At 43.1% G+C, this 27,220-nt stretch overlaps 1 protein-coding gene across 3 annotated transcripts in view; it reads left to right on the top strand.

The window, feature by feature from the left end:
* Positions 1–11,339, top strand: part of LOC137353714 (transcriptional enhancer factor TEF-1-like) — an 86,827-nt gene extending 75,488 nt beyond the window's left edge. For all 3 annotated transcript variants that reach the window (XM_068020079.1, XM_068020077.1, XM_068020078.1), the window contains 6 exons: positions 5,168–5,232; positions 5,673–5,806; positions 6,752–6,925; positions 9,093–9,233; positions 9,726–9,878; positions 10,672–11,339. In XM_068020079.1, the coding sequence (XP_067876180.1) occupies positions 5,168–5,232; positions 5,673–5,806; positions 6,752–6,925; positions 9,093–9,233; positions 9,726–9,878; positions 10,672–10,785 (781 nt within the window). In that variant the 3' untranslated portion in view covers positions 10,786–11,339. The remainder of the gene's footprint in view (positions 1–5,167; positions 5,233–5,672; positions 5,807–6,751; positions 6,926–9,092; positions 9,234–9,725; positions 9,879–10,671) is intronic.
* Positions 11,340–27,220: the final 15,881 nt, after the last annotated feature.

Below are 27,220 nucleotides of genomic sequence, written 5' to 3'. Positions count from 1 at the left end.
TTCACACTTTTCTGCATTAAATTTCATCTGTCACATGTCTGCCCATTCCACCAGGCTGTCTATGTCGTCTTGAAGTCTATCACTATCCTCCTCAGAGTTCACAATACTTCCAAGTTTTGCATCATCCGCAAATTTTGAAATTGTGCCCTGTACAATTACTGTTACTGTGGGAAGCGAGAGAGGAAATAGTTGGGGCCTTAACAGATATCTTTGCAACATCCTTAAACACGGGTGAGGTCACGGAGGACTGGAGAATTGCTAATGTTGTCCCCTTGCTTAAGAAGGGTAGCAGGGAAAATCCAGGTAATTATAGACCGGTGAGCCTGACGTCAGTGGTAGGGAAGCTGCTGGAGAAGATACTGAGGGATAGGATCTATTCCCATCTGGAAGAAAATGGGCTTATCAGTGATAGACAACATGGTTTTGTGCAGGGAAGGTCATGTCTTACCAACTTAATAGAATTCTTTGAGGAAGTGACAAAGTTGATTGATGATGGAAGGGCTGTAGATGTCATATACATGGACTTCAGTAAGGCGTTGATAAGGTTCCCCATGGTAGGCTGATGGAGAAAGTGAAGGCGCATGGGGTCCAAGGTGTACTAGCTAGATGGATAAAGAACTGGCTGGGCAACGGGAGACAGAGAGTAGCAGTGGAAGGGAGTTTCTCAAAATGGAGACGTGTGACCAGTGGTGTTCCACAGGGATCCGTGCTGGGACCACTGTTGTTTGTGATATACATAAATGATTTGGAGGAAAGTATAGGTGGTCTGATTAGCAAGTTTGCAGACGACACTAAGATTGGTGGAGTAGCAGATACTGAAGGGGGCTGTCAGAGAATACAGCAGAATATAGATAGACTGGAGAGTTGGGCAGAGAAATGGCAGATGGAGTTCAATCAGGGCAAATGCGAGGTGATGCATTTTGGAAGATCCAATTCAAGAGTGAACTATACAGTAAATGGAAAAGTCCTGGGGAAAATTGATGTACAGAGAGATTTGGGTGTTCAGGTCCATTGTTCCCTGGAGGTGGCAACGCAGGTCAATAGAGTGGTCAAGAAGGCATACGGCATGCTTTCCTTCATCGGACGGGGTATTGAGTACAAGAGTTGGCAGGTCATGTTACAGTTGTATAGGACTTTGGTTCGGCCACATTTGGAATACTGTGTGCAGTTCTGGTCGCCACATTACCAAAAGGATGTGGATGCTTTGGAGAGGGTGCAGAGGCGGTTCACCAGGATGTTGCCTGGTACGGAGGGCGCTAGCTATGAAGAGAGGTTGAGTAGATTAGGATTATTTTCATTAGAAAAACGGAGGTTGAGGGGGGACCTGATTGAGGTGTACAAAATCATGAGAGGTATAGACAGGGTGGATAGCAAGAAGCTTTTTCCCAGAGTGGGGGATTCAATTACAAGGGGACACGAGTTCAAAGTGAGAGGGGAAAGGTTTAGGGGGGATATGCGTGGAAAGTTCTTTACGCAGAGGGTGGTGGATGCATGGAACGCATTACCAGCGGAGGTGGTAGACGCGGGCACGATAGCGTCTTTTAAGATATATCTAGACAGATACATGAATGGGCAGGAAGTAAAGAGATACAAACCCTTAGAAAATGGGCGACAGGTTTAGATAGAGGATTTGGATCGGCGTAGGCTTGGAGGGCCGAAGGGCCTGTTCCTGTGCTGTAATTTTCTTTGTTCTTTGTCCACCCAAGCCTAGGTCATTAATATAGATCAAGAAAAGCTGCTAACCTAACATCCCTGGAGAACCCCACTATAAAACAACTGTTCATCACTACTCTCTGCTTCCTGTCACTCAGCCAACCTCATATCCATCCTGCCACTGTTCCTATTATTCCATAGGCTTCAACTTTGTTGGCAAGCCTATTTGGTGGCACTTTATAAAATGCCTTTTGGAAGTCACATCAATCATATGACCCTCATCAATCCCTTCTGTTACTTTATCAAAAAAAATCAAGTCAGTTAAATACGATTTGCCCTTAACAAATCCGTGCTGGCTTTCCTTAATCAATCCACACTTGTCCAAGTAACTGTTAATTTTGTCCCAGATTATCATTTCTAATAGCTTTCCCACCACTGGTTAAACTGACTGACTAGCCTGTAGTTGCAGGGTTTATCCTTACACCCTTTTCTGAACAAGGGTGTAATATTTGCAACTCTACAATCCTCTGGCACCAGACCCTGTACCTAAGGAGGTTTGGGGGATTATGGCCAGTGACTCTGCAATTTCCTCCCTAACTTCCCTCAGTATCCTCAGATGCATCCCATCTAGTCCTGGTAACTTGTCAACTTTTAATTACAGCCATCCTTTCTAATACCTTCAATTTATCAATTTTTATCCCATCCAATGACCTCCTCTTTCACTATAATTTTAGCAGCAGCTTTTTCCTTGGTAAAGACAGATGCAAAGCTCTCTTTTATCACCTTAGCCATGCCCTCTGCCTCCATGCATAGATGCCCTTTTGGATCCCTAATTGGTCCCACCTCTCCTCGCACTACTCTTTTGCTATTTATATGCCTGTGGAAGACATTTGGTTCCCTTTTATTCCCTCTTTGCCTCTCATATTTACTTTCTTAAATCACCTTTGAACTTTCTATATAGAGCCTGGTTCTCGCTTGTATTATCAACCTGACATCTGTCATACTCTCTTTTTTTTCTGTTTCATCCTACTCTCTATTTCTTTTGTCATCCAGGGAGCTCTGGTTTTGGTTGCCCTACCTCCCCCACCCCCACACCCCCCACCGCCCCTTGGAGGAATGTACCTTGACTGTACTCGAACTATCTTCTCTTCAAAGACAGCCCATTGTTCCGTTACAGGTTTGCCTGCCAATCTTTGATTCCAATTTACCTGAGACAGATCTGTTCTCACTCCACTGAAAATGGCCTTCCTTCAATTAAATATTTTTACTGGAAATATAACCTAAACCTTATGATACTATGATCACTGTTCCTTAAATGTTCCCCTGCTGACACTTTATCCACTTGACCCACCTCATTCCCCAGAACCAGATCCAGCAATGCCTCCTTCCTCGTTAGACTGGAAACATACTGATCAAGAAAATTCTCCTGAACACACTTCCCCCTCTCTGCCGTTTACACTATTACAATCCCAGTCTATGAGGATAATTAAAATCCCTCATTATCACTATATAGTTTTTGCATCTCTCTGTATTTTCCTGCAAATTCCTCCACTTTCCCACTAGTTGGTGGCCTACAGAATGCACCCAGAAGTGTAATGGTACCTCTATTGTTTTTTTAACTGTAGCCAAATAGATTCTGTCCTTGACGACACCACTGCCCCCCACCCCCCAGGACATCCTCTCTCTCCAGCACTGTAATATATTTTCCTTAATCAATATTGCCACCCCCTCCCCCTTCCTTTTCCTTCCCTATCTTTCCTGACTATCTTGTATCCAGGGATATTTAAAACCTAGTCGTGCCAGGTCTCTGTTATCGCTACATTATATTCCCATCTGGCTCTTTGTGCCTGCAGCTCACCAACCTTATTTACCACACTTTGTGCGTTTAATACATGCACTGTAAACTTATGTTACGCCCAAGTGAGGAAAGGGGTCACAGTCGCCCCTCTTGCCCTTCCTCTTATTTGACTGCAACAGGGTTTGTTCCTTTTTAAACAGTGGTTGTACTTACCACTTCAATGAGTATTTTACCTTTTTCCTTTTGTTTTACCTTTTTCCTTTAATGTGATCATGAAAGAACTAATTGGACAGGTTTTCTTGAGTTTAAACAAGAAAGAGGTAAGTTTATTATAACAACAATCTAAACCCGATTTTAAAAAATACAAAATAGGTTACATATTCACACAAGAATCACACACACACAAATAGATTACAAAGTGGAAAGTAGGTTTTTTTGGTTGGATTAAAGTCCAGAATAAATAAAAGTTAAATACACCATTAGTGGGGTTGGATAATTCAGTGGTCTTCTGGATGAAGTCGTATTCTTGAAGTCCTTGGCTGTTCAAAGTACACTTTGTGGTTGGCCTGCTTTGCTCAAGGTTTTCTTGATGGCAGACTTGTAGGTGGATCTCTTCCCTTGGTCTCTGGTTGTAGCAGTCTGTAGGCTTGGAGGGTCTACAATCGTAGATGTTTTTCAAACTTCATGTTTTCTGGAGAGGGAGAGAGAAAAAGGGAGGCACACAGCCTTCTCTGCTGCTGCACACTTAGCTACTGCTTGTCTTTTCTGTGTAACGAAACTCCCAGTTTTTTCAGAGATGGACAGATGGTCACATGACTGCCTCAGGGTATTCTCTGGAACCTTCTAATGAGATACAAGGTTCAGAATTGGCTCCACAGGCCACAGGATACCAATATTTACACTCAGAGGGGTTTGCTCTTTCAAAGTCAATGTGTCAGGATTGTCTTGACTGTTGTGCTAATGAAGCAATCTTAGGTAATTCGATTACTAAGAGCAAGCCATTGTTCTGGGTCCAGGGTTTCTCAGACTTCTGGCTCCAATTGGGCCCTGGAATGTGCAACGGTGTTTCAGATGCAAATTGCAGTGGCCATCTTGGCTGTTGGTTTTTTAAAAAGTTAACTAAGATTTTCTCCATTAAAAGTCTAATGTAAGTTTCCAACCGATGAACTAATATTTCTCATTTGGCATATAGTATTTTCTTGACACCTAATTTAGACCTTATTGCATTTCTTCTTACTTTGACCACATCTAATAGCTTACTGTCTCTTACTCTAGTGCTATCTGTCTCTCCCAATTCTTTGTGTACCTTGTTTAAGTAAATACACTGCAGAGATTTCACATCAAACTCCTGAGGCTCAAAGCACTGGCTCATGCTGGAACGAACATATATTTGTAATGCTTTCCACTTAGTTTCTGATGTAGGTTGTGCTGTGTGGGGAGACACTGACCAGAACCCTGGCCCAAAAGGCGAATCATGCCCTTGTGGTTGCTCGTGTCTTCTGCTAACTGTAAGAGGAATGTTAGTTAGAGGGGTTTGAAGTTCCAACCAGAAGTTACATCAAAGAAAGTTATATTTTATGGTGAGCTGTTGTCCATAGATTGCGGTCCACATGTGATGGGAGTGAATGGCTCTTGTTTTCACAGGAAGGAATGCTGGGATGAGGGACACTTTTGGTGTCATTGTTTTTTTATTAAACATTTATCTTTATCTTGCAGTGTGAAACCTTTCATCCAACAACCATTTGCTGTTCAGCCAAATGTAAGCCACGCTCCAATCTTGGGTAAGAAAGATTGCTTTGGTGTCATGCAGTTTGATTTGGGGCTGGCATTGTGCAGTGATCTTGTTGTGCAGTGCTGGGTTGGTGTTGGCATTGTTTGGTGTTCTTGATATATAATCACTTGGTGTTGATATTTTAGAATCATAGAAAGTTATTATGTTGTGCACTAACATTTCCTAGATGTTTGGCTGATTGACTGAGGCAAATTGTAGCATCTCTACTACAGTTGGGTCAGATCAACTAACTCAGTGCATCCTCTTACTTGCTTTCATCATGAACAAAGTTCACAGCAGGGTGGTAGCTCCTGATTAACAAAGGGCAGGCTGGCTGGCTACTGGACTGTAAAGTATAAGTTCCTAAAGCAGTGTATAATACCTGGTGTTGACGATAGAGCCACCGAAGACATGAATGAATAAATTTGAAGCTATGGTTCTCCCACCCAGGATATGACAGTGCTTCTGTTGGCCTTTTACCAGCAAGCTGCCATCCAGCCTGGCAGGGTCGTTGCATTGGAACTCCAAAGATCAGACTTGTGGAATTCTCAGCTTTCATGGAGCAGCAAAGGGATCCAGAAACCGTAAGTGCACCATTGTTAATCATCTTGCAATGTGCAGGTGAGAGAGAATTTATAGTCTGGTCTACACAAAAGCTTTTGGGAATGTTTAAGGACATTGGTGATGTAGTATTTGCAGCATTTGTTGCTCCATTCTGATTATTAAGGCACCAATTGCCCCTGTTTTTTTACTTCAGCACTGCCTATTGCCTGTAGAGTTTGCCTTTGATCTCCGTTCCATTTGCTAATGTTGTATCAGTCAGTGGAGCAGTAAAGTTGTGGTTGGATTTTCAACTTTACATTTGAAAGTGGGGTCACTGAGTTTGGAGGGGGTGGTTTGGGCATGAAAACAATACTTACATCTGAAAAAGTTGTAGGCTAAGTGTAACCCTTCCTAATATTCCAAGTTTAGTTTACAAGTCTCCTGATTTCTTTTCCTCCTCTATCACCCTGTGCCTGTGCCATGCACCATTCACAGCCAAGCAGCTGGTAGCCTGATCTTAGAACCTACCAGTGCTGCTCTTGGATTGTAACACAAAAGCAAAATACCCCGGATGCTGGAAATCTGAAATAAGAACAGAAAATACTGGAAATACTCAGCAGGTCAGGCAGCATCTGTGGGGGAAGAGAGAGAGAGAGACTTAATGTTTCAGATCTGATGAAAGGTCACAGGCCTGAAATGTTAATTCTGCTTCTCTCTCTACAGATGCTGCCAGATCTGCTGAGTATTTCCAACATATTCTGTTGTTATTTCTGCTCTTGGATTGGGTATTTTAGGGAATTCCAAGAGTAATCTGCTGGATTCTGCCCTCTCCCTTGGGGGAGCATGTAGTCTCCCTTTGCCCCTAACCTGATCTGGAATCATTGACTAACCAAAGCTGTTTACTAACTGGTTGTGTCCTAGTTTAGAATTGAAATGTATCTTTTTGGAGTGTTGAAACAGTTGCATTTTCTGATCTCCCTTTGCAGTACAATAAACATCTCTTTGTCCACATCGGCCAGTCGAGTCCATCCTACAATGAGGCTCTACTTGAATCAGTTGACATTCGCCAAATCTACGATAAATTTCCAGAGAAGAAAGGGGGCCTGAAGGAACTGTTTGAGAAAGGGACACCAAATACCTTCTTCCTTGTAAAATTCTGGGTCAGTAAAAAGATCTGTGTTTCCTGTATGTGAGGCTGAGGCCCTCTTCTTACATGGCATCAGTGTGTTTTCTTAAATCAAAATAACATCATAAGAGATGAACTTTACAGAGGTATTTGAGTTTACATTTCCACCATTTGTCATTGTTTAGCAGCATGGAAAATTAGCATGATAAGCCTTGCCTAAGTCAGTGATCACAAAGAGCTCCAGCCAAAGGGATAAGGAACAACCACAAAGCTAGCAAGAAACATAAAAACAGACTGTAAAAGCTTCTATAGGTATGTAAAAAGGAAAAGATTAGCAAAGACAAATGTGGGTCCATTACAAGCGAAGTCAGGAGAATTTATAATGGGGAATAAGGAAATGGCAGAGACACCAAACAAATACTTTGTGTCTGTCTTCACAAAGGAAAATACTAAAAACCTCCCAGAAATAATGGAGATTCAAGGGACTAGTGTAAACGAGGAACTGCAAGATCTTAAAATTCATTTTAAAAAAGTACTAGAGAAGTTAATGGAGCTTAAAGTAGATAAATCCCCTGGACCTGATGACCTACATCCCAGAGTGTTGAAAGAGGTGGCTGTAGAGATAGTAGATGCATTGGTGGTCATCTTCCAAAATTCTATAGATTCGGGAATGGTTCCTGCAGATTGAAAGGTGGCAAATGTAACTCCACTATTTGAGAGGAGTGAGAGAGTAAACAGGGAACTACAGACCTGTTAGCCTAACATCAGTCATAGCGAAATTGCTAGAATCTATAATAAAGGATGTGATAACAGGATACTTAGAAAATAATGGTAGAATTGGGCAAAGTCAACATGGATTTATGAAAGGGAAATCATGTTTAACAAACCTGTTGGAGTTTTTTGAGGATGTAACTCGCAGAATAAATAAGGGGGAACCATTGGATCTGGTACATTTAGATATTCAGAAAGCTTTAGATAAGGTCCCACAAAAGAGGTTAGTAAACAAATTAGAGCACATGGAATTGGAGGTAATAAACTGGCATGGATTGAGAACTGGTTAACGGACAGAAAACAGAGAGTATGAATAAATGGGTCATTTTCGGAATGGCAGTCTGTGACTGGTGGGGTACCGCAAGGATCAGTGCTTGGGCCCCAGCAATTCACAATCTATATCAATGATTTAGATGTGGGGATTAAATGTAATATTTCGAAGTTTACAAATGACACAAAACTAGGTGGAAGTGTGAGTTGTGAGGAGGATGCAAAGACAGTTCAAGGGGATCTGGAGAGGCTAAATGAGTGGGCAAAAATTTGGCAGATGGAATACAATGTGGAGAAATGTGAGGGTATCCACTTTGGTAAGAAAAACAGAAATCCAGAGTATTTCTTAAATGGTGAGAGTCTGGGAAGTGTTGAACTTCAAAGGGACTTGGATGTCCTTGTTCATGAGTCACTGAAAGCTAACATGCAGGTACAGCAAGCAATTAAGTAAGCAAATGGTATGTTGGCCTTCATTACAAGAAGGTTTGAGTACAGGAGTGAAGATGTCTTACTGTAATTATATAGAGCCTTGGTAAGATTGCACCTGGAGTATTGTGTGCAGTTTTGATCTCCTTACCTAAGGAAACTTATACTTGCAAGGGACTGCAACAAATGTTCACCAAACTAATTCCTGGGATGGAGGGATTGTCCTATGAAGAAAGATTACATTCTCTGGAGTTTAGAAGAATGAGAGGTGATCTCATTCAAACATACAAAATTCTTACAGGGCTCGACAGGGTTGATGCAGGAAGGATATTCCCCCTGGTTGGGGAGTCCAGAACCATTTCAGAATAAGGGGCAGGTCATTTAGGACTGAGATGAGGAGGAATTTCTTCACTCAGAGAGTGGTGAATCTTTAGAATTCTCTGCCCAGAGGGCAGTGGAGGCTTAGTCATTGAGTATGTTCAAGACTGAGATTGATAAATTTCTACATATTAAAAAAACATCGAGGGATACGGGGATAGTGCAGGAAATGTTGTTGAAGTAGAAGATTTAGCCATAATCTCATTGAATGCTGGAGTGGACTCGAAGGGCTGAATGGCCTACTCCTGCTCCTATTTCTTATGTTCTTCGATAGTGAATCAAATCAAAGAAGGAGGGAAGTGTTTAGTTTTCCTTAGAATTTGGTCAGTTTCAAATACTTTGTTCTTTTGTTGTAGGCCGATCTTAGTATTAATATCCAAGATGAAGCAGGCATGTTCTATGGAGTTACCAGCCAGTATGAAAGCACTGAGAACATGACTATCACTTGCTCCTCCAAGGTCTGCTCTTTTGGAAAACAAGTCGTAGAAAAAGTTGAAGTAAGTTCATGTTTTCTTAGATTTGGCAGATTCCTGGTAGAAGTGCTAGTGTTCTGCACCTGCATGGTTCCTACGTGTCACTTGCCCCTAATGTACCCTGTGGACCCTCTTTGACACACCTCTAACCTATCTGTAGGACACACCTGTAAATTAAATCCATGGGATTACATCTGGGATACACCTGTCATAGGTGGAGCACAGGCGGAGATGTGATATGCTACAGCCCTGTACAAGGAACATCAAATTGTAAATTCAGTGCTATCTCCCAGAGATATTTACATGTCACATGGACGGGGGAGGAAAATGCTCCCAATACTTTTAACTAATGTTATCCTATTTGATCTCGAGATTGCAGTTTTGTTATTTCTCATAGGGTGGAAAACCTTACTGCTGTCTGTTGGGAAAGTGAGTGCCAGTTTGTTTCCACCTCATGCCACTCCTGCTCAGTTCTCCAGGTTCTTGTCAAAGAATTCCTTTATTTTCCTTTTACAGACAGAATATGCACGGTTTGAGAACGGCCGCTTTCTGTACCGAATCCATCGTTCTCCAATGTGCGAATATCTGATTAACTTTATCCACAAACTCAAGCAACTCCCAGAGAAGTACATGATGAATAGTGTCTTGGAGAATTTCACCATTCTGCAGGTATGGTTGTTGCCAATTATTGAAATTTAAGTAGAGAAGGGGAACGTTTAGTCCATTGTGCCTATGCCACTGCCAGTCTCTCACTGGAGCCATCTACACAAGTCCCATTTACCTGCTTTTTCTCCATAACATTGAATTTTTTTTTCTATTTCGAGTGATTATTCAACTCTGTTGAATGTTTTGAATTAATGACTTCAATAGTCATTTGTGGTAATATGCCATAATTTTAATAGTCCTTTGTGAATTTTTAATGCTTTTTATTACTAGTCCTAAATATATGTCCCTTGATACTAGTTCATTAACCAGTAGAAATAATTGTTTGCTTTCTAAATTTTGAATACTTAGATATTCTATTAACCTCATCTACTCCAGTATGTATTGCCCTAGTTCTTCAAGTATCTCATCACAGCCATAACTTTTCATCCCTGGTATCGTCCCAGTGAATCCACACAATACCTTTTCCATGACTCCAGTATTCTTTACATAACATGATGTCCAAAACTGCACACAGCACTCTCACTAAACAATATCTTGAATCCATTCAGCATCATCTCCATGTTTCGCTATCCACAACTATAAAGTACATAAATCTGAAATCCAACTGAGCCTTTTTTTCTTTCCCCACATGCGATTCTACTTTTATAGATCTGTGCTGTGCACCCCATCTCTCTCTTGTTCACTGTCTGTTTCTCACTGTATGGCCCAGTATCTTGCGACACTTGCTGTTTATGCCTCACTGTCTCCTGTTCAGTTTCCATGAATGATTACCCAGGCATTCTTTTTTCTTTTGCAGGTGGTAACCAACAGAGATACACAGGAACTACTCTTGTGTGTTGCGTATGTCTTTGAGGTCTCAACCAGTGAACATGGAGCTCAACATCACATCTACAGACTGGTGAAGGACTAGGCCAAAGCCTTGCTTTCAAATGCGTACATAAACATCTAGGAGGACATTCTGGATCGGCTCGCAGTGCCGCCTTTGTCCATGCACCATTCTGACGTTTTACCCACTGGAAACCCAACCAGGTCTTCTTGGTGAGGCTAGATTTCTGGACAAGACAAAATAAATCTAGTGGCTGGGTCTGCAATGACGGTGACTGTATCAAGGTTCCCTCGAAGGCTGTCCAATGCTTGAGTAAAAATGACAACATGTTTGGCTTTAAGCAAATCATAACCTTAATTTAATTGGGTCGAGGGAGGAGCCCAGGAGCTGCCTATTTGTGTTACACCTTAATGTCAATCAAGTCATTTGGCATTTGTTTTTGATAAATGTTCCCTTTATCTTCATTGATGATGTCACCTACTTAAAACAGACTTGGAGATAAGATTGGAAGAGAGAATTCCTGAGCCTGTCGGTGCAGAAGATCTGCCAGTCATTCGCCCTTCTGTAGTGGCTAAAGCGTGTGTTTTGACTTATCCACACTCACAAGCTGGTGTGGGAACGGTAAATAAATTGTCTGAAAGTGATCTTTCCAACCTGCATCAGCCTCATCCATATACAACGAGCCACCCTCACCTGCCTAAAATGGACAGATGGCCTTTGCTTTATTATATATTTTATATATATATTACCTCTCACTGCATCATTATGATACAGTGGTGATTATTGAAATGTTTGCAGAATGCCCTTATACTTTTGAGTACTCTGGACAGGTTAGAGAAATGCCTGGCTGTGTGTGTGTGTATGCCTGTGTGTGTATGCCTGTCTGTGTGCATAAATCTATTTCGCCTTGTTGAACTTTCCCTTACCACGGCCTGGATGATTCATGGCCATGGGCATCACAGTGATGGCCATTGATGGGTTCTTCAGTTGCTCAGGCAGGGAGGTGGGTTAAGCCAGAAGGGAGGCTGCAGTGGGGGTTGACAAACTGCTTCCACTTACACACAAACTTTTACTTTATTCACTTAAGTTGTGAATCAGGAGATGTTCTATTTGTTTTTTTCAGATTCTATTTATGGGAAATATATTTCCTGGGTATTCTAGAGGTTCAGCTACAGTGCATAGCCGAGCCAGTACCTGGAGGGAACAATGACCATTCCCCTGCTCTGCAATAAGGTATTTATATTGTTTTTAAAATGCCCAACTAGACAGAAAGTGCATCTGTCTCTGTATCTTTCACTCCGTCTCTCTTCAGCTCACTCACTTTTTATCCATCTCTCTCTTCCTTGCTCTAACCATCTCTTTCTAGCTCTCTCACTCTTTATCTCATCTTTATTTGTGTCCTCTTGCCTTTATTCCATCTCTTTTTAGCTGGGATCTGGGTAGAGTAGGGTGAGGGTATGGGGGTAGAGTTTGGAGGGGTGTGCGTGGAGAAAGCAGACTGGGTAAAATGGAACCAGCATATCAGCCTTAAATTGCCAGCATTGAATTCTCAAAGCTGTTTTGCTCAACTTATTGCGCCATTTTGAGCCAAGCCCTTCATTATTAAATCCTCACAGACAACCAGGTCAAGTGATTGTGGGGGTGCCCCAATTTCCCCCTATAACTTTGGGAAACCCTGCTGAAATTCTAAGTGCAAGAGTCACAGACTGATGCTGCATGTGGGTTACTTCAGCATAAGACAGTATTTTGACATCAGATATGTGGAGTGAAGCCACTATCGACTGTATTCTGTCACTGCACTTCCTTGAAGTTTGGAAATGAGTAACCCAGCATTCAGTACTGGTTGTAAAGAATCTTGGTGTAATCTGTGGCACATGCTTTTCAGCAGCATGTTAATGGGGGTACTGAATTAAACTTCCATGTTGCAGAGCTAGAGAAGAAAACAAAAATCAGCTGGATTCTTGCTCCAAATCACAAACAAAACACTGCTGCTAAAAAGTGTGTGTTTGTTGGCTGAGGACTGGATCAGGCCAGGCCAGGCCAGGATGCCAGTCACTACTCACTGTTACACATGCCTTCAGCAGAGGAGCAGAGAACTGTGGGGGAAAATGTAAATTAAAGCATCGTACCAGCTGTACACAAGCAGTGGTAACGATCCTCAATATGCTATTTCACTAGTGAATGTGGCTTAACTTTAAACACTGACACCTTCGTCATTTCTTTCTTTCTCTCTCTCTCTCTCTCCCCATTGGAAAATTCACTGGGAAATCTTTGAGTTTGGGAAATGTTCTCTTGAAGGATACAATGCTATTGGAAGGCCCTCAAGACTCCTACACCGGGTCAGAGATGTTGTGCTGTTAGCTAGGCACTCAGCATTGGGCTAGGTTGAGCGTTTGCTGAGCTGGTACTGTCGAACACAATCAGCTGCCTTCATTTTTGATTTTTCTTTGCTAAAGAGACAAGACTGTGCACTTACAACATCATAAAATTGCCAGTTAAAATATATAACTTCCCACTAGATGGTGCCTCAAGCCCATCCTGATCCCAGGACATCCATGCTGGCCCTTCCCTTAAATTAGTTATTTCGATAGTGTAACGTTTAAGCAGCCTTCAGTGGATCCAATGACATTAGCTAAGGTGTGATTTGTATTTCGTATATAGTTATCTGTGTCCGGGTTTACAAATTGTGGTTGAATACAATTTTCTTGTTGTAGGCCCATGGCACCTCATGGATGCCCACTTTTGAGCTTCTAGATCTATTCCAAATCTAGTGCCACACAACATGATGAAGGAACTTCATCTTCACAAGGATTGGGTGGTGGTGACGCTTACCAATACTGTCAGGGAGAGATGCAACAGGTAGACTGGTGAGGGCAAGGTCAAGAAGGTTTTTCCCTCTGGTTGGTTCTCTCATCACCTGTCACAGGCCCAGTCTGGCAGATATGTCCTTCAGTACTTTGCCTGCTCCGTCAGTCATGTTGCTACTAAGCCATTCATAGTGATGAACACTGAAGTCCACTACCCAGAGTGTATTCTGTACCCTTACTACCCTCAGTGGTTTTTTCCAAACGGTGTTCAACATAGAGGAGCAGAGGGAAGGTGGTAGGTGGGAATCAGCAAAAGGTTCCCTTGTCCATACTTGACCTGATGCCATGAGACTTCATGGGGTCAGGAGTCAATATTGCATGCTCCCAAGGTCACTCTCTCTTAACTGTATGTTTATCCACTGTACTGCCACATGTGGGTCTGTCTTGCTGGTGGAACAGGGCATACCTAGGGATGGTAAGGGAGAAATCTTGGACAGTGGCTGTAAGCTATGATGCAGTGAGTATGACTATCAGGCTGTTGCTTGACTAGGCTAAGGGACAGCTCTCCCAATTTTGTCACAGTCCCCAGATATTAGTGAAGAGGACTTTGCAGGGTGTGCCGTTGTCATTGCCGATGACTAGGTCGATGCCAGGTGGTCTGTGCAGTTTCATACCTTTTTAGACTTTGCTGTAGTGGTTTTTACAACTGAGTGGTTTGCTAAGCCATTTCAGAGGTCAGATAAGAGTCAACCACCATTGCGAACACTTTTAAGCATTAATCAGTTCTTCATGCGTGGATAGATGATCTTCCCTGTAACACTGAGAACGCTGCCTTTCCTCCAACATGACTCATTTACATGCAGGAAGTGATTTTATTTAATATTTTGCTTTGCAAGTGGCTTTACAGAGCAGGGGGGGGGAGGGTACTGCTCCTCCCTTTGTGGACCCACTGCAAGAGTCAGCGGAGTGGGAGCCTGAGAAAGCGCCGCAGGATGTAAGGCCATTTGTTGATGAAATTCAGTTGTCGTTTCAAAATGTATGGTGATTTCTGCCTGCCAGATTCCTTCAGCGTTCGCTTCTGATCACGTTTCCACGCCTTGCACATCAGGGGCTGGGGACAAAACATTGCGTTAGGGTAGATAGCAGGAAAAGGAAACCAGCACAACTCAAACATCCCATTGTGCACAAAACATACAACCAGCTGCATTGCAATAAATGTTATGTAGGTAGAGGGCATGGCCCTTTATCACATAGAACCCCAAGGAACTTACTGCTGGCTGGGTAGGCCCAGGGGATCTTTAACATTCACCTGAAAAGCCAAGTGGGATCACTGGTTGATCTGCCAATTGTAGCCAAGGCATTTATGTCCCTGAGTAAGGAAGGGAAAAGTCAGCCAGGTTTCCTGCTCCCACTCACTACCCAAGTAACATTTGTGCAACACATGTGCCAGGCAATAGCCATCTCCACCAAGAAAGAATCTAAACCATCTCCCCATGACATTTACCATCACTAAATCCCCCACCAACATGCCAGTGATTACCATTGACTCGAAACTTAACTGGAACAGCCATGTAAATATTGTGGCTACACCAGCAGTGTGTACCATCTACAAGATGCACCGCAGCAACTCACCAAGGCTCCTTCAACAGCACTTTCCAAACTTGTGACCTCTACCACCTAAAAGCACAAGGGCAGCAGACACATGGGAACACCACCTTCAAGTTCTCCTCCAAGTATCACACCATCCTGACTGGGAACTATATTACTATTCCTTCACTGTCACTGCGTCAAAATTCTCGAACTCCCTCCATAACAGCACTATTACACCACATGAACTGCAATGGTTCAAGAAGATGGCTGACTACCATCTCTTCAAGGGCAATAAAGGAAAACCTTGCCAGCAATGCTCACATCCGAAGACCAAGTTTTAAAAATAGTCTTGCTTGCTAAAAAGTGTGTATTGTGGATGAAGACTGGATCAGATGCTGGTGATTTCACAGTAGCATACAGCAACAAAACTCAACATCTTGGCTCCCATGTGAAGAATAAAGCCTTGAGTAATATACCCAAGAGTGCCTCTGGCCAGCAGGAATCAGTGCTGTGGAACGCTTAGCCCAGCGAGAGTCAGCATATGTAGAACCCATCCTGAGCAGGAGTTAGCATATTCACCAAAATAGAGTCAGGGGAGGAAGAAGAGAAACCAACTTTAGTGGTAAATTTTCACAGGGGTTCCTAGATCTCCTTTTGTAACATTTGGAGAAAACCTCCAAGAAACGGCCTAAATGTTCATTTATACCGTTTCTCCAGGGTGTTCGAAGATTTTCCATTGAAGTTACAGGAAACAATCAGGAAACCTCTTGTAATGATGCAGGCAACAGATTCTAACCAATGTGTGGGTTATGGTATCAGTCCTACCTGTAATGAGGTTTCCTTTACTCGTCCAGATTCTGCTTCAAAACATAACCTCTGTTTCTCTGAGTTGCAATCTTCAACCTCCTTGGGACAGTTTATTGAGTGAAACAGAGTTTCCTCCTGTGTGACAAACCGTATGTAAAGTAACATTTACCCAAATGTACCCTAAACATACAAACTTTCTCTATTTCGACAAAAAGGAAAGTGAACATTAGTTAAATGCTCCCTCATCGGGACTCCCAATAGAGTCAAGCCCACCAGCAAACACTCCATTAAATTGGCAGTCCCCCTATTAAGTTCACTTTAGAAATTGAAAGGCAGCTATAATTATAATTATGAACAGGTTTTAACATTCAAGAAATGCTGGAACCACTCAGCAGGTCTAGCAGCATCTGTGGAAAGAAAAGCAGAGTTAACGTTTCGGGTCAGTGACCCTTCTTTGGAGCTTCCTAATGGATACTCCCATGGCTGAATATGTGACTGGCAGTCCCTGGGCTCAGTAACAAGGAATGTCTGTGTGGATGAGGTTACTGGTGGCATCTGGTAGGAAGCCACTAAAAGATTCTGTGCCTTCAGACAGGAGGGATGGGATATCTCCGTCTCTCCCCACACAGAGGGAAGATGTCTGTAGTGGTATTTATGATCTGAAAGACATTAGTTTTCCAGGATTTACATTTTAAACCAAAATGTTACTTCAAATGATGGCAAACTGCTTGATTTTTCCACTGTGGCTGTACGCCATATACCACATCAGCCTTTCACCCCAGGACCTGGAGATCAAGGAATGCTGGGTGTCCAGATGCTGTCTCATATGTAAAACAGTTCTGATCAGTTTGATTCCAGAATTGAAGTTGCCTCTTAATTGCCTCAGATTCATCCTTCTCTAAAAAGACAGAAAATAATAAACACTCACGTGTGAATTTTGCAAACCAGCGCAGTAATCATGTGTCATCACTGAAAGCAACTGGGCCTCTAGAAAAAAGCAAATTGATACCCATAAACTTTACACATAAATGAATCATTAGAGAACTTTCCTGTACACCAGTAGTCAGTGCTACTGAACCAGAGACGGCGAAGGAAATGGCATCAGTGATAATGCTGCAGAAAAGGGTTAACAGTCATGTCAAGAGGCAAGTAACATTCGCACAACACAAGTGCCAGGTAATGACCATGTCCAACAAGAGAGAATCTAGCCATCTCCCCTTGACCTTCAATGGCATTACCATCGCTGAATCCTCCACCAACAACATCTTGGGGGTTACCATTGACCAGAAACTGAACTGGACCAGAGGCTGGAAATTCTGCAGAGAGTAACTTGCCTCCTGTCTCCCCAAAGCATACCCATCATCTACAAGGAAAAAGACGGGAGTGTGATGGAATACTCTCCACTTGCCTGGATGAGCTCCAGCAACAAAAATCTCGATACCATCCAGGACAAAGTAGCCTGCTTGATCGGCATCCCAACTTAAGCATTCATTCTCTTCACCACCACTGTACAGTGGCAGCAGTGTGTACCATCTACAAGATGCACTGTAGCAGCTCAGCAAGGCTCCTTTGAAAGCACCTTCCAAACCTGCGACCTCTATCACCTAGAAAGACAAGGGCAGCAAATGCATAGGAACATCACCACTAGCAAGTTCCCCTCCAAGCCACACACCATCCTGACTTGGAACTATATCACTGTTCCTTCACTGTGGCTGGGTCAAAATCCTAGAACTCCCTTCCTAACAGCACTATGTACCTACACCACAGGGACTGCAGCGGTCAAGAAGGCAGCTCACCACCACCTTCAAGGGCAATTAGGGATGGGCAACAAATGCTGACATCCCATGAATGAATTTTTTAAAATGCCAGTGACCATGTCAAGTAGCTCATCACCCAATTCCTCTGTTCTGTCACATTGAGTCACTGTTCATTACCCACTGCTCTTACACTGGCTCTCTGCCCATTACCCCTCTCTCCATGGATCATTACCCAGTCCCCACTGCTCCTATACTGGCTTACTGCACATTACCCAGTGCTCCTTCATTGGGTCACTGTTCTCCCCACTATACACTCCCCACATCATGCAGTGTGATCTCGATGGTGCAGAGGGGTAGTTCAGAGGACTGCCCATCACTACTGTTAAGCGTAAAAGTAACAATGTCAAGATTACTCTGAGCCCCAGTGATTTACTCTGACCCCCAGAAATCCTTTGGTATACTAATGAAATATGCCCTGCTATTTTAAGCAGATTGGAATGACCAGAAGTCTTAGGTCTGAAGAAAAATCTCCCTAAATTTGACTTCCCTCCCCTGCAATGGATTGCAGGCTCCACAGTTCTCACTGAACCTTTAGACATTCAGTCAGATGGTCTCTCACCTGTGAAAACTCCAAACATTCTGACAAGGATTCCAATCATCCACAATGGGTAAAACTGCATGGCAGCTGCACCTGGAAATGCAACCAGAATACTGCAATGCTTTTTATGAGAACATACTGTTTAAAAAATGCTTTGTGTTGGATTAAATATTCCCAAATTAACCCCAATAGCAACATGACCTGGCACCTAAACTATTTCGTACATGTTTGTGACAGTCCCTTAGACTCTTTCAAAATGAAACATCATCAGATATTGTACAAAAGTGTTATTGAGCGTTGCCTCAGAGGGGGTTTAAACTTTTCACCTACGTCTTGAATATTTGCAGTTGATTTCTGGCACTGAGAGTCCCAAATTAAAGCTCTTTCGATCCCAGTACTGCCAGTCCCAGGGCTCCCAAACCCAGCACTCCTGGTTCGAGCAGTTTAGGTGTCAACATTCCTAAAACGAAAGAAAATTTGCAGCACAGAAGGAGGCCATTCAACCCATCATGTCTGTGCTGGCTGAAAAAGCTATCCAACATAATCCCACTTTACAGCTCTTGGTCAGTAGCCTTGCAGGTTACGGCACTTCAAGTGCACATCCAAGTATTTTTTAAATGTATGTGGGTTTCTCCTCAGGCACTCTCCATTTTCATTTGCAATATCACTTCAACTTCAGCCTAAATCCCCTTCCAAGCGCATTCTGTTCACAGGAACAGACAAAACAGTCTCGGTGTCAGGGCTTCGCATCCTATTTGATCTGGTGGAGATTGATCCAACTGGAATTAATGTGCATTATAACACAAGATTGAAATCCCTTTCACTGTAAAACCTCAACTCTCTCGTTGCAGCCCCTCCCTCTAAAACCACAACTCTCCCGTTGCAGCCCCTCCCTCGAAAACCACAACCCTCCCGTTGCAGCCCCTCCCTCGAAAACCACAACCCTCCCGTTGCAGCCCCTCCCTCAAACTCCAACTCTCTTGTTGCAGCTCGTCCCTCTAATACCCAACTCTCCCGTTGCAGCTCGTCCCTCTAACACCCAATTCTCCCATAGCAGCCCCTCTCTCTCATACCCAACTCTCTCATTGCAGCCCCTCTCTCTCATACCCAACTCTCATATAGCAGCCCCTCTCTCTCATACCCAACTCTCTCATCACAACCCTTACCTCTAAAACTCCAACTCTCTCCTTGCAGCCTCTCCCTCAAATACCCAACTCTCTCATCGCAGCCCCTCCCTCTAATATCCCAACTCTCCCATTGCAGCCCCTCCCTCTAAAACCCCAACTCTCCCATTGCTGCCACTCTCATATCCCAACTCTACCATCAAATCACCCAAAATAACATACAACAGCAATTCTAATGTCCATTTTAAATTCACTTTTCAGACATTCAAGTACCTATTTTGCCTGGCTTACTTTGAAGTAATATTCTGGCTTTAATCTTATTGATCCATGCTATTTAGTTTTTGATATGGTTTGATGCCCCTTTAATCTTTTTAGATTGCAGAGCTTGTGCTTCTGAATTTCACTCCTCAGCCCTTTACATTTGGGATTGCTCCTGTTGTTCATCTCTAATCCCTCTCCAACGTACCTCCTTTTTAATTTTTTAATCACTTTGGAAGTGAAAGAACTTGCATTTATATAGTGCCTTTCACGGCCTCAGGATGTCCCAATTACTTTACAATCAATGTCTGTATGTGGATTAAAGGCCTGCTACCCGACCCGAACCAGACGGGACCTGACGTGTCGGGTTCAGGTTGTGACGGGTCGCACTTCCGGGTCCGGCATTCGGGCTCGGGTCGGGCCAGACCGGATCGGACACGCTCTATCACCACCTCAGGTAAGTGATTTTAATGTTAATTTACTTTTTGGACTTTAAAGGTGGTTTTGTTAGTTATTTTAAGCTTGTGCCAGTAAGGAACAAAGTGAAAAACAGAAGATAAGTTAACTGATGGGCTAGGGTTGGGTCAGGCTCGGGTTCTGTCGGGCTCGGGTCAGGCCTCATTTGCAGACCCGAGCAGTCCTTTAATGTGGATAACTCCTGCTCCCTCTCTGGGTAATTCTATCCCATTTATTGTACATTCCTGTCACATAATATTTTCCCGAATGCTTAACTAACAGCCATAAATCTAAACATCGTTAGCTGTCTCTACTGTTGTCCCCAAAAAGTAGTTAAAAACAAACATTTTTTAAATTATGGTTGTGCAGCCACACAGGCAATGATAACTAATCTCAAACCTGGGCTAGAGGGGGAAAATCAGCCAGAACTCATGCTCCTAATCATCATGCAGTGAATCCTGCTGAAAAGCGCACATTATATTGTTGTGGAATCACCAGGAAAGTGCTTGGGATCAGAGATGGGAGCTTTTAAAGTCAAACAGCCTGCCAGCAGTCCTAGCTCACATGAAACATGGCCATGGATCAGGTACTGTAGGACAATCAGTGCTTTTGGAACCCCTACTCCAACATAAACTGAAAACGGTGAGGGGATGAGGGAGAAACATTACAAACTAGCTGTACCTTTACGTCTTGGAGCAGCTGGAGATCTTTAAGAATTAGTCTGTTTCTCTTCCAGAATGTCTTGTTACTGGTGTCTTCTTTGGGACTTGTGTGGCTTCCAGTTTTGCTGCACTATTTATTTGGAGAGGTAATGATGAATTGGGGGGTGGAGCAAAGCTCCATTAGAGGCTGACCTGTCAGCATCTGTCAAACTATCAAGCTGCAGCCAGTGAGGATGTTCCCAGTTGTTAACATGTCTCAGTCCTGAGCCCTTTCACAGCACAACCCCAAGATCTTTTCCCTGCCTAGTTGGTTTCCGTGAAACTCCCTACCTAATGTTGTGTTCACTTCTGTATCAAACAGATGAGTGCAGATATTTTCCTCAGCTGCTGAAAAATGAAAGAACAGCCATCAGAGACTGGGCTGAGAACAGGAACTCGATTGGGACAATTAGCAGAGCAAACACGGCCACCACGTTGTGTTCCATAGAGTTAGTGCACCAGCCAACTGTGACTGGGCACGTTGACCATAAAAATCCTGTTAAAATTACACTGGAGTAACCTACTAAAGGGAGATTGGCCCCTTGGGTGAGGTGCCTGGAGTACTTTATAAAACTGTCACCCAGCGAGAATCAGCAGGTTTGGGGGAGGTTAGCATTCAGATTCCTTTATCCAGTACATACACCTTTCCAGTAAAACACTGAACACTTTCTGCACACGGACAACAATCTCCCACCTCCATCAATTCATCAGAGTACCGGGGTCCCACACACTCTGGCAGTGATGTGTCTTTCACACTCCGAGTGTCATAGAATCATAGGAGGCGGCCATTCGGCCCAGCCTATCCATGCCAGGTCTCTGCAAAAGCTACTCAGTCTTACTGCCCTGCCTTTTTTCCATAGCCCTTTCAATTCCTTTTCTTTTCAGATAATTATCCAATTCCCTTTTGAAAGCCAAAATTGAACCCGCCTGCACCACAATACCACTCGCTGCATAAAACAGTTCTTCCTCATGTTGCCATTCACCTTAAACTGGTATCCTCTGGTTCTCAACCCTTTCACCAGTTTCTCCTTATTTACTCGGTCCAGACTCCTCATGATTTTGAATACTTCTATCAAATATGTTCTCAACCTTCTGTTTTCTAAAGATAACAGCCCCAGCTTCACCAATCTGTCCAGGTAGAAGTCTCTCAGTCCTGGAACCATTCTCGTGAGTCTTTTCTGCATCCTCTCCAATGCCTTCCTAATGTGTGGTGCCCAGAATTGGACACAATACTCCAGTTGAGGCCGAAATGTGTACTAAATTCCTCCATCTCAGAGTCAGGAGGTCCTGAGTTTGAACCTCACTCGCCAAGGCTGTCTGGAGTGCGGACTGGAATTCTACATTGGCAACCAGCGGATACTCATGCTCAGTGGGTGTCATTGACTTCTACCCTCCCCTCAATGTAAGGGCTGTGGGAGCCCATGAAACCCTATCACTGTACAGGACTAGCCCCCTATCAGCTCTTATAAATATGGTTATGGCTGAGGAAGGAGCATTCACAGTACAGACCCATAATCAGCCTGCAAAGCCTTCCACTACTCTACGAGAGTGGATGAGGAAACATAATTTTATCAATTTTGTGAAGGAAAAGCTTAGCTGACACCTCAGCCAAGGACAGATGGAGGATCCATCAAAGTAAACTGAGGAGTCAGCAGCCTACATACAAACCCAGACATCATTCCAGTTGAAATGGGAAAGAAACATTAACTTAGCAAAACCTGCTGCGAGAAAGTTCAGAGGGTACAATGGGAAGAATACAGGAAGCTTCAGAAAAGTGCCAGAGGCTAAAAGGGGAACCTGGCTGGAATGAAGAGTAACTGGAAACACAGGATAGCAGCAAGACTGTCAGGGAAAAGATCAAATTTTAAAGGCTATTAATTGGGAGATAACTGAAGACAAGCAAAGGACTAATAGTGAAGAATGAATTTCAGTCACAAATTCAACTTGAGGGTATGATATAGTAGGCACATGACAAAAAATGGCCAGGACTGAGTTATAAGGTCTACAGAAAAGGGGTAGAAAATGGTACAGGGGAGAACTAGCCTTAATGATTAAGGATGAAATCACTTCAATGGATAAGAGAGGATATAATGAGAGGTAAGGAGGCAGTGGAAACTTTATGGCAAGAATGAAGAAATAGAAAAGGATTCAAGACTGTATTGGGAGTTGTGTACAGGCCCCCTGGTAGCAGCTGTGAAGTGGTAGCTTGTATAAACGCTGACAGTAGACAAGTATGTAACAGAGTGGTTTTAATGGGGGATTTTAACTTTCATATAGATTGGGACAAGCAGTCTCGCACATGTTAGAAAAGTAGTGAATTTCTCGAGTTTGTACAGGGTAGTTTCTGCGATATGTCACAGAACCAAAGGCGGAAGGCCATATTAGATTTTGCAATGAGTAAAACTTTAGTAATGAGTAAAAGGCCAGATTTACTTAACAGCCTAACAGTGCATGAACATTTATTGAATAGCAATCATTATATGATAGAGTATAACAATGTTTGAAAGAGAGAAAGGTGAAACAACTATAATCCTAGATTTAGGAAGAGTGATTTCAATTGGATGAGACAGAGACTGTCCACAGTAAACTGGGCAAATCTGTTAATGGGTAAAAATACAGAGTGAAAGGTGTTCAGAAAGGTTTTGTGATTCAGAACCAGTTTATACCCCTAATGGACAAGTGTTCTACTTGCCAAGAAAGACCGCCACAAACAACTAAAGAGTTAAGTGACAACATAAAATTAAAAGCAGCAGCATACAAAAATGCAAAAAGTAGCAGAGATCTTGGCAAATGAGAAAAATACAAAGAGCAGCAAAGGGTGACAAAGCAGATAGCAAGAGCTACAAATAGTAAGTATGAAAGGAAATTTGCAAGGGTTATTGATATCAACACAAAAACCATTTACAATTACATTAGGAGAAAGGGGGTGGTTAGAAGCAATGTGGACTTCGTGAAAACTGATAATGGTGATGTTAATGAAAATAGGGAATTTGGGAATATACTGAATAATTACTTTGCATCAGAATTTATAGTAGAGGACGGGGTCAGCATGCTAGACATCCCAAGGAAACGAATATTGAATCTTGGATAGAGACTCAACAAAATTAAGGTAAGCAAAATAACAGCAATTGTCTAATGTCACTGGAGAATGACAAATCCCCAGGACTAGATGGTTTCCATCCCAAGGTTTTTAAAGTAGCTGAGAACATTGCAGATGCCTAACTATAACCTTCCAAAGTTCCTTTAGCGTGGAAGATCGTGTATGTCATTCAACTATTTAAGAAAAGTGGCAGAGGGAAACCACAGAATTATAGCTCAGTTAGCCTAAATCTGTTGTCAGGATAATGCTAGAGTCCTGAACTAAGGATAGGGTGACTGAACACCTTAACAAGTTTCAGCCATGACCTCGTTTAATGACCTCAATCTATATGAAAGTTAAAATCCCCCATTAAAACCACTCTGTTACATGCTTGTCTACGGTCAGCATTTATACAAGCTACCACTTCACAGCTGCTACCAGGGGGCCTGTACACAACTCCCAATACAGTCTTGAATCCTTTTCTATTTCTTCATTCTTGCCATAAAGTTTCCACTGCCTCCTTACTTCAACGACAGGCTTGAGGGGCCACTCGTGTTCCTACGTTCCTATAGCCTAGAATCTCAGCACAGAAGGTGGCCTTTTGGCCCATCGTGTCTATGCTGGGTCTTTGGTCGAGCTAGCCTATTAGTCCCATTCCCCTACTCTTTCCACATAACCCTGCACAATTTTCCTTTACAAGTATATATCGAATTTCTTACTGAATCTGCTTCCATCACCCTTCAGGCAACTCACTCAGATCATAAATCACTGATTGTGATAATCAGTTACTGGTCATGCAGTTGCCTCTGTCCTGTAAATAGGATCATAGGAAATAGGAGTAGGAGTGGGCCATTCCCTGCTCCGCCATTCAAACAGATCATGCCTGATCATCTACCTCTACACCATTTTCCCCCACTATTCCTACATTCCTTGATGTTATTAGTATCCAAAAATCTATCGATTTCTGTCTTGAACATACTCAATGACTGAGCTTCCACAGCTCTCTGGGGTAGAGAATTTCACAGATTCACCACCCTCTGAGTAAAAACATTTCTCCTCATCTCAGTCTAAAATGACCTGCCCCTTATTCTGAGACTATGTCCCCTGATTCTAGTCTCACCAGCCAACGGAAACATCCTAACCACATCTACCCTGTCACACCCTGTAACAATTTTGTAAGTTTCAATGAGATCACCTCTCATTCTTTGAAACTCTGGAGAAGACAGGCTCAGTTTCCTCAATTTCTCCTCATAAGACAATCCTGCCATCCCAGGGATTAGTCTGGTGAACCTCCATTGCACTCCCTCTATGGCAAGTATATCCTTCCTTAGATATGGAGACTAAAACTGTACACAGTACTCCAGGTGTGGTCTCACCAAGGCTTTATACAATTGCAGCAGGACTTCTTTACTCCTGTAAAGGCACCTTTATTTAAGCCAATTACATTACAATGTATAAAGCAGTGTAATGACACAGCTCTAAAATGGCAATGAAAGGGTTAACCCCTCTGGTGGGAACACACATAGATGGTCCTCCACATCTCATTGCAGCTTCAAAGCCAACTCTTTCTTCCTGTTAAGGCAGTGTGTGACACACAAGACTAGTTTCACAAGAGGGGCCACAGCTGTCTCAAGTGAACTGAATTATCCAGTGAGATTGTATGAGACCTCTCATGTCAACTAGGCCCACCTGGGTCTCAGTGCTCGTCAATGCCTGCTAATACATTTCAAAGCTGAGAGTCTCCCTCCAACACACATAATACTTCATCTGAACTGTGTCAGCTCACATCAAGTCCTTAATCTCACCAGAGAGGAGGCGAAACATCACCAAGGATCATGCAGAACAAAGTGGCTCAATCTTTTGAAATTGCACCAGGCTTCATTAAAAATTCAACATAATTCCTAATGTCAAATTTTTCTGTCTTGCTGAAGTATAACCCATTCACTGAGGTTACTGTGCACACACAAGTTGCTCATTATTTTTAATGAATATTTTTTTTAATTTTTTTATTTAGAGATACAGCACTGAAACAGGCCCTTCGGCCCACCGAGTCTGTGCCGACCAACAACCACCCATTTATACTAACCCTACAGTAATCCCATATTCCCCATCACCTCCCTACACTAGGGGCAATTTACCTATCACCTGCAAGTCTTTGGCTGTGGGAGGAAACCGGAGCACCCGGCGAAAACCCACACGGTCACAGGGAGAACTTGCAAACTCTGCACAGGCAATACCCAGAATCGAACCCAGGTCGTTGGAGCTGTGAGGCTGCGGTGCTAACCACTGTGCCGCCCTAATAAATCCCTAGTAATCATTAATCCAAATATCCGACTGTATTGCATATCCAAAATCTGGAGTGCATCCAACATTAAAATACAGCCAATCTCCTCTCCCACCCTCCCATCATACACAACCCCGCCCCAACCCCCAAAAGATGCTGACTCTCATGGGGTACAGGTACCCTGATGTTGATAGTTCATAGAACTGGATTCACAAGGTCCAATTCTTGATTTTTTTTTTTGCCACTTCAGTCATGGCTCCCTCAGCTTCCTGCTCCAACCAGCCAGCTTCTGTTGGTAGGATGGTCTGTTTGGATGCCGTAAGGAGTAAGGGTGGAGGGGTGAAATGGTAACTCTGGTTGGTACTGGGTAGGCTGGGTCAGATTCACATATTCTCTGGGAGCAGACAGCTCAGAAGCTGATCCTTCCACTAAACAAATGACTTTTCTCACCAGTCGGATTGCTCAGAGCTATGAGCAGCTCTGTATTGCTCAGTGACAGGTTCATGTTTCACATCCTGGAGCATTGACTCATCACCTCTGAAGCCTTCTCTTTGTGCTTCAATTTACCTGGATTTGCACTGCTGCCCCGGTCCACTCCAGGGCCTCCTTTGACAGCACCGTTGAGGAGTGCAAGTTACTGGAAAGCTGGATTTGCCTATCTTTATCTCTCACTTTCCCCATCCTGGGTCAGGTATTGTACAAGTGGTGCAACTTCATGCAAAGATCAACACAGTATCCAATAGTATGAGGCATCACATTCAGGCCCAATGCAACCCTTGCCTATCATCCACCCGCACACTTCTGTTATGAACACAGGACAGGGATTCGGAGTAAGACTGATTTATTCTCCTCTCTACCCCCTAGACAGCTGAGAGCTGAGCCAACCTGGACCAGACACTAGGTAACTTGCTACCCCCTTGGAGGACAAGGAGGAGCTTGTGGTGTCTATCAAGGTTTACTGGTTACTGTCTTAAATCAGAAACACTGAAACATACAGATTTTGTTTGCCCGTAATGATTTGAAATCCCAAATATCAGAAAAGGAAAGAAAGCATTGAG

Source organism: Heterodontus francisci, chromosome 41 (assembly GCF_036365525.1).
Source record: "Heterodontus francisci isolate sHetFra1 chromosome 41, sHetFra1.hap1, whole genome shotgun sequence".
In the NCBI taxonomy this organism is placed as follows: Eukaryota; Metazoa; Chordata; class Chondrichthyes; order Heterodontiformes; family Heterodontidae; genus Heterodontus; species Heterodontus francisci.
Note: the sequence above shows the minus strand (reverse complement) of the source record. Positions and strands in the feature narration are given on the sequence as shown.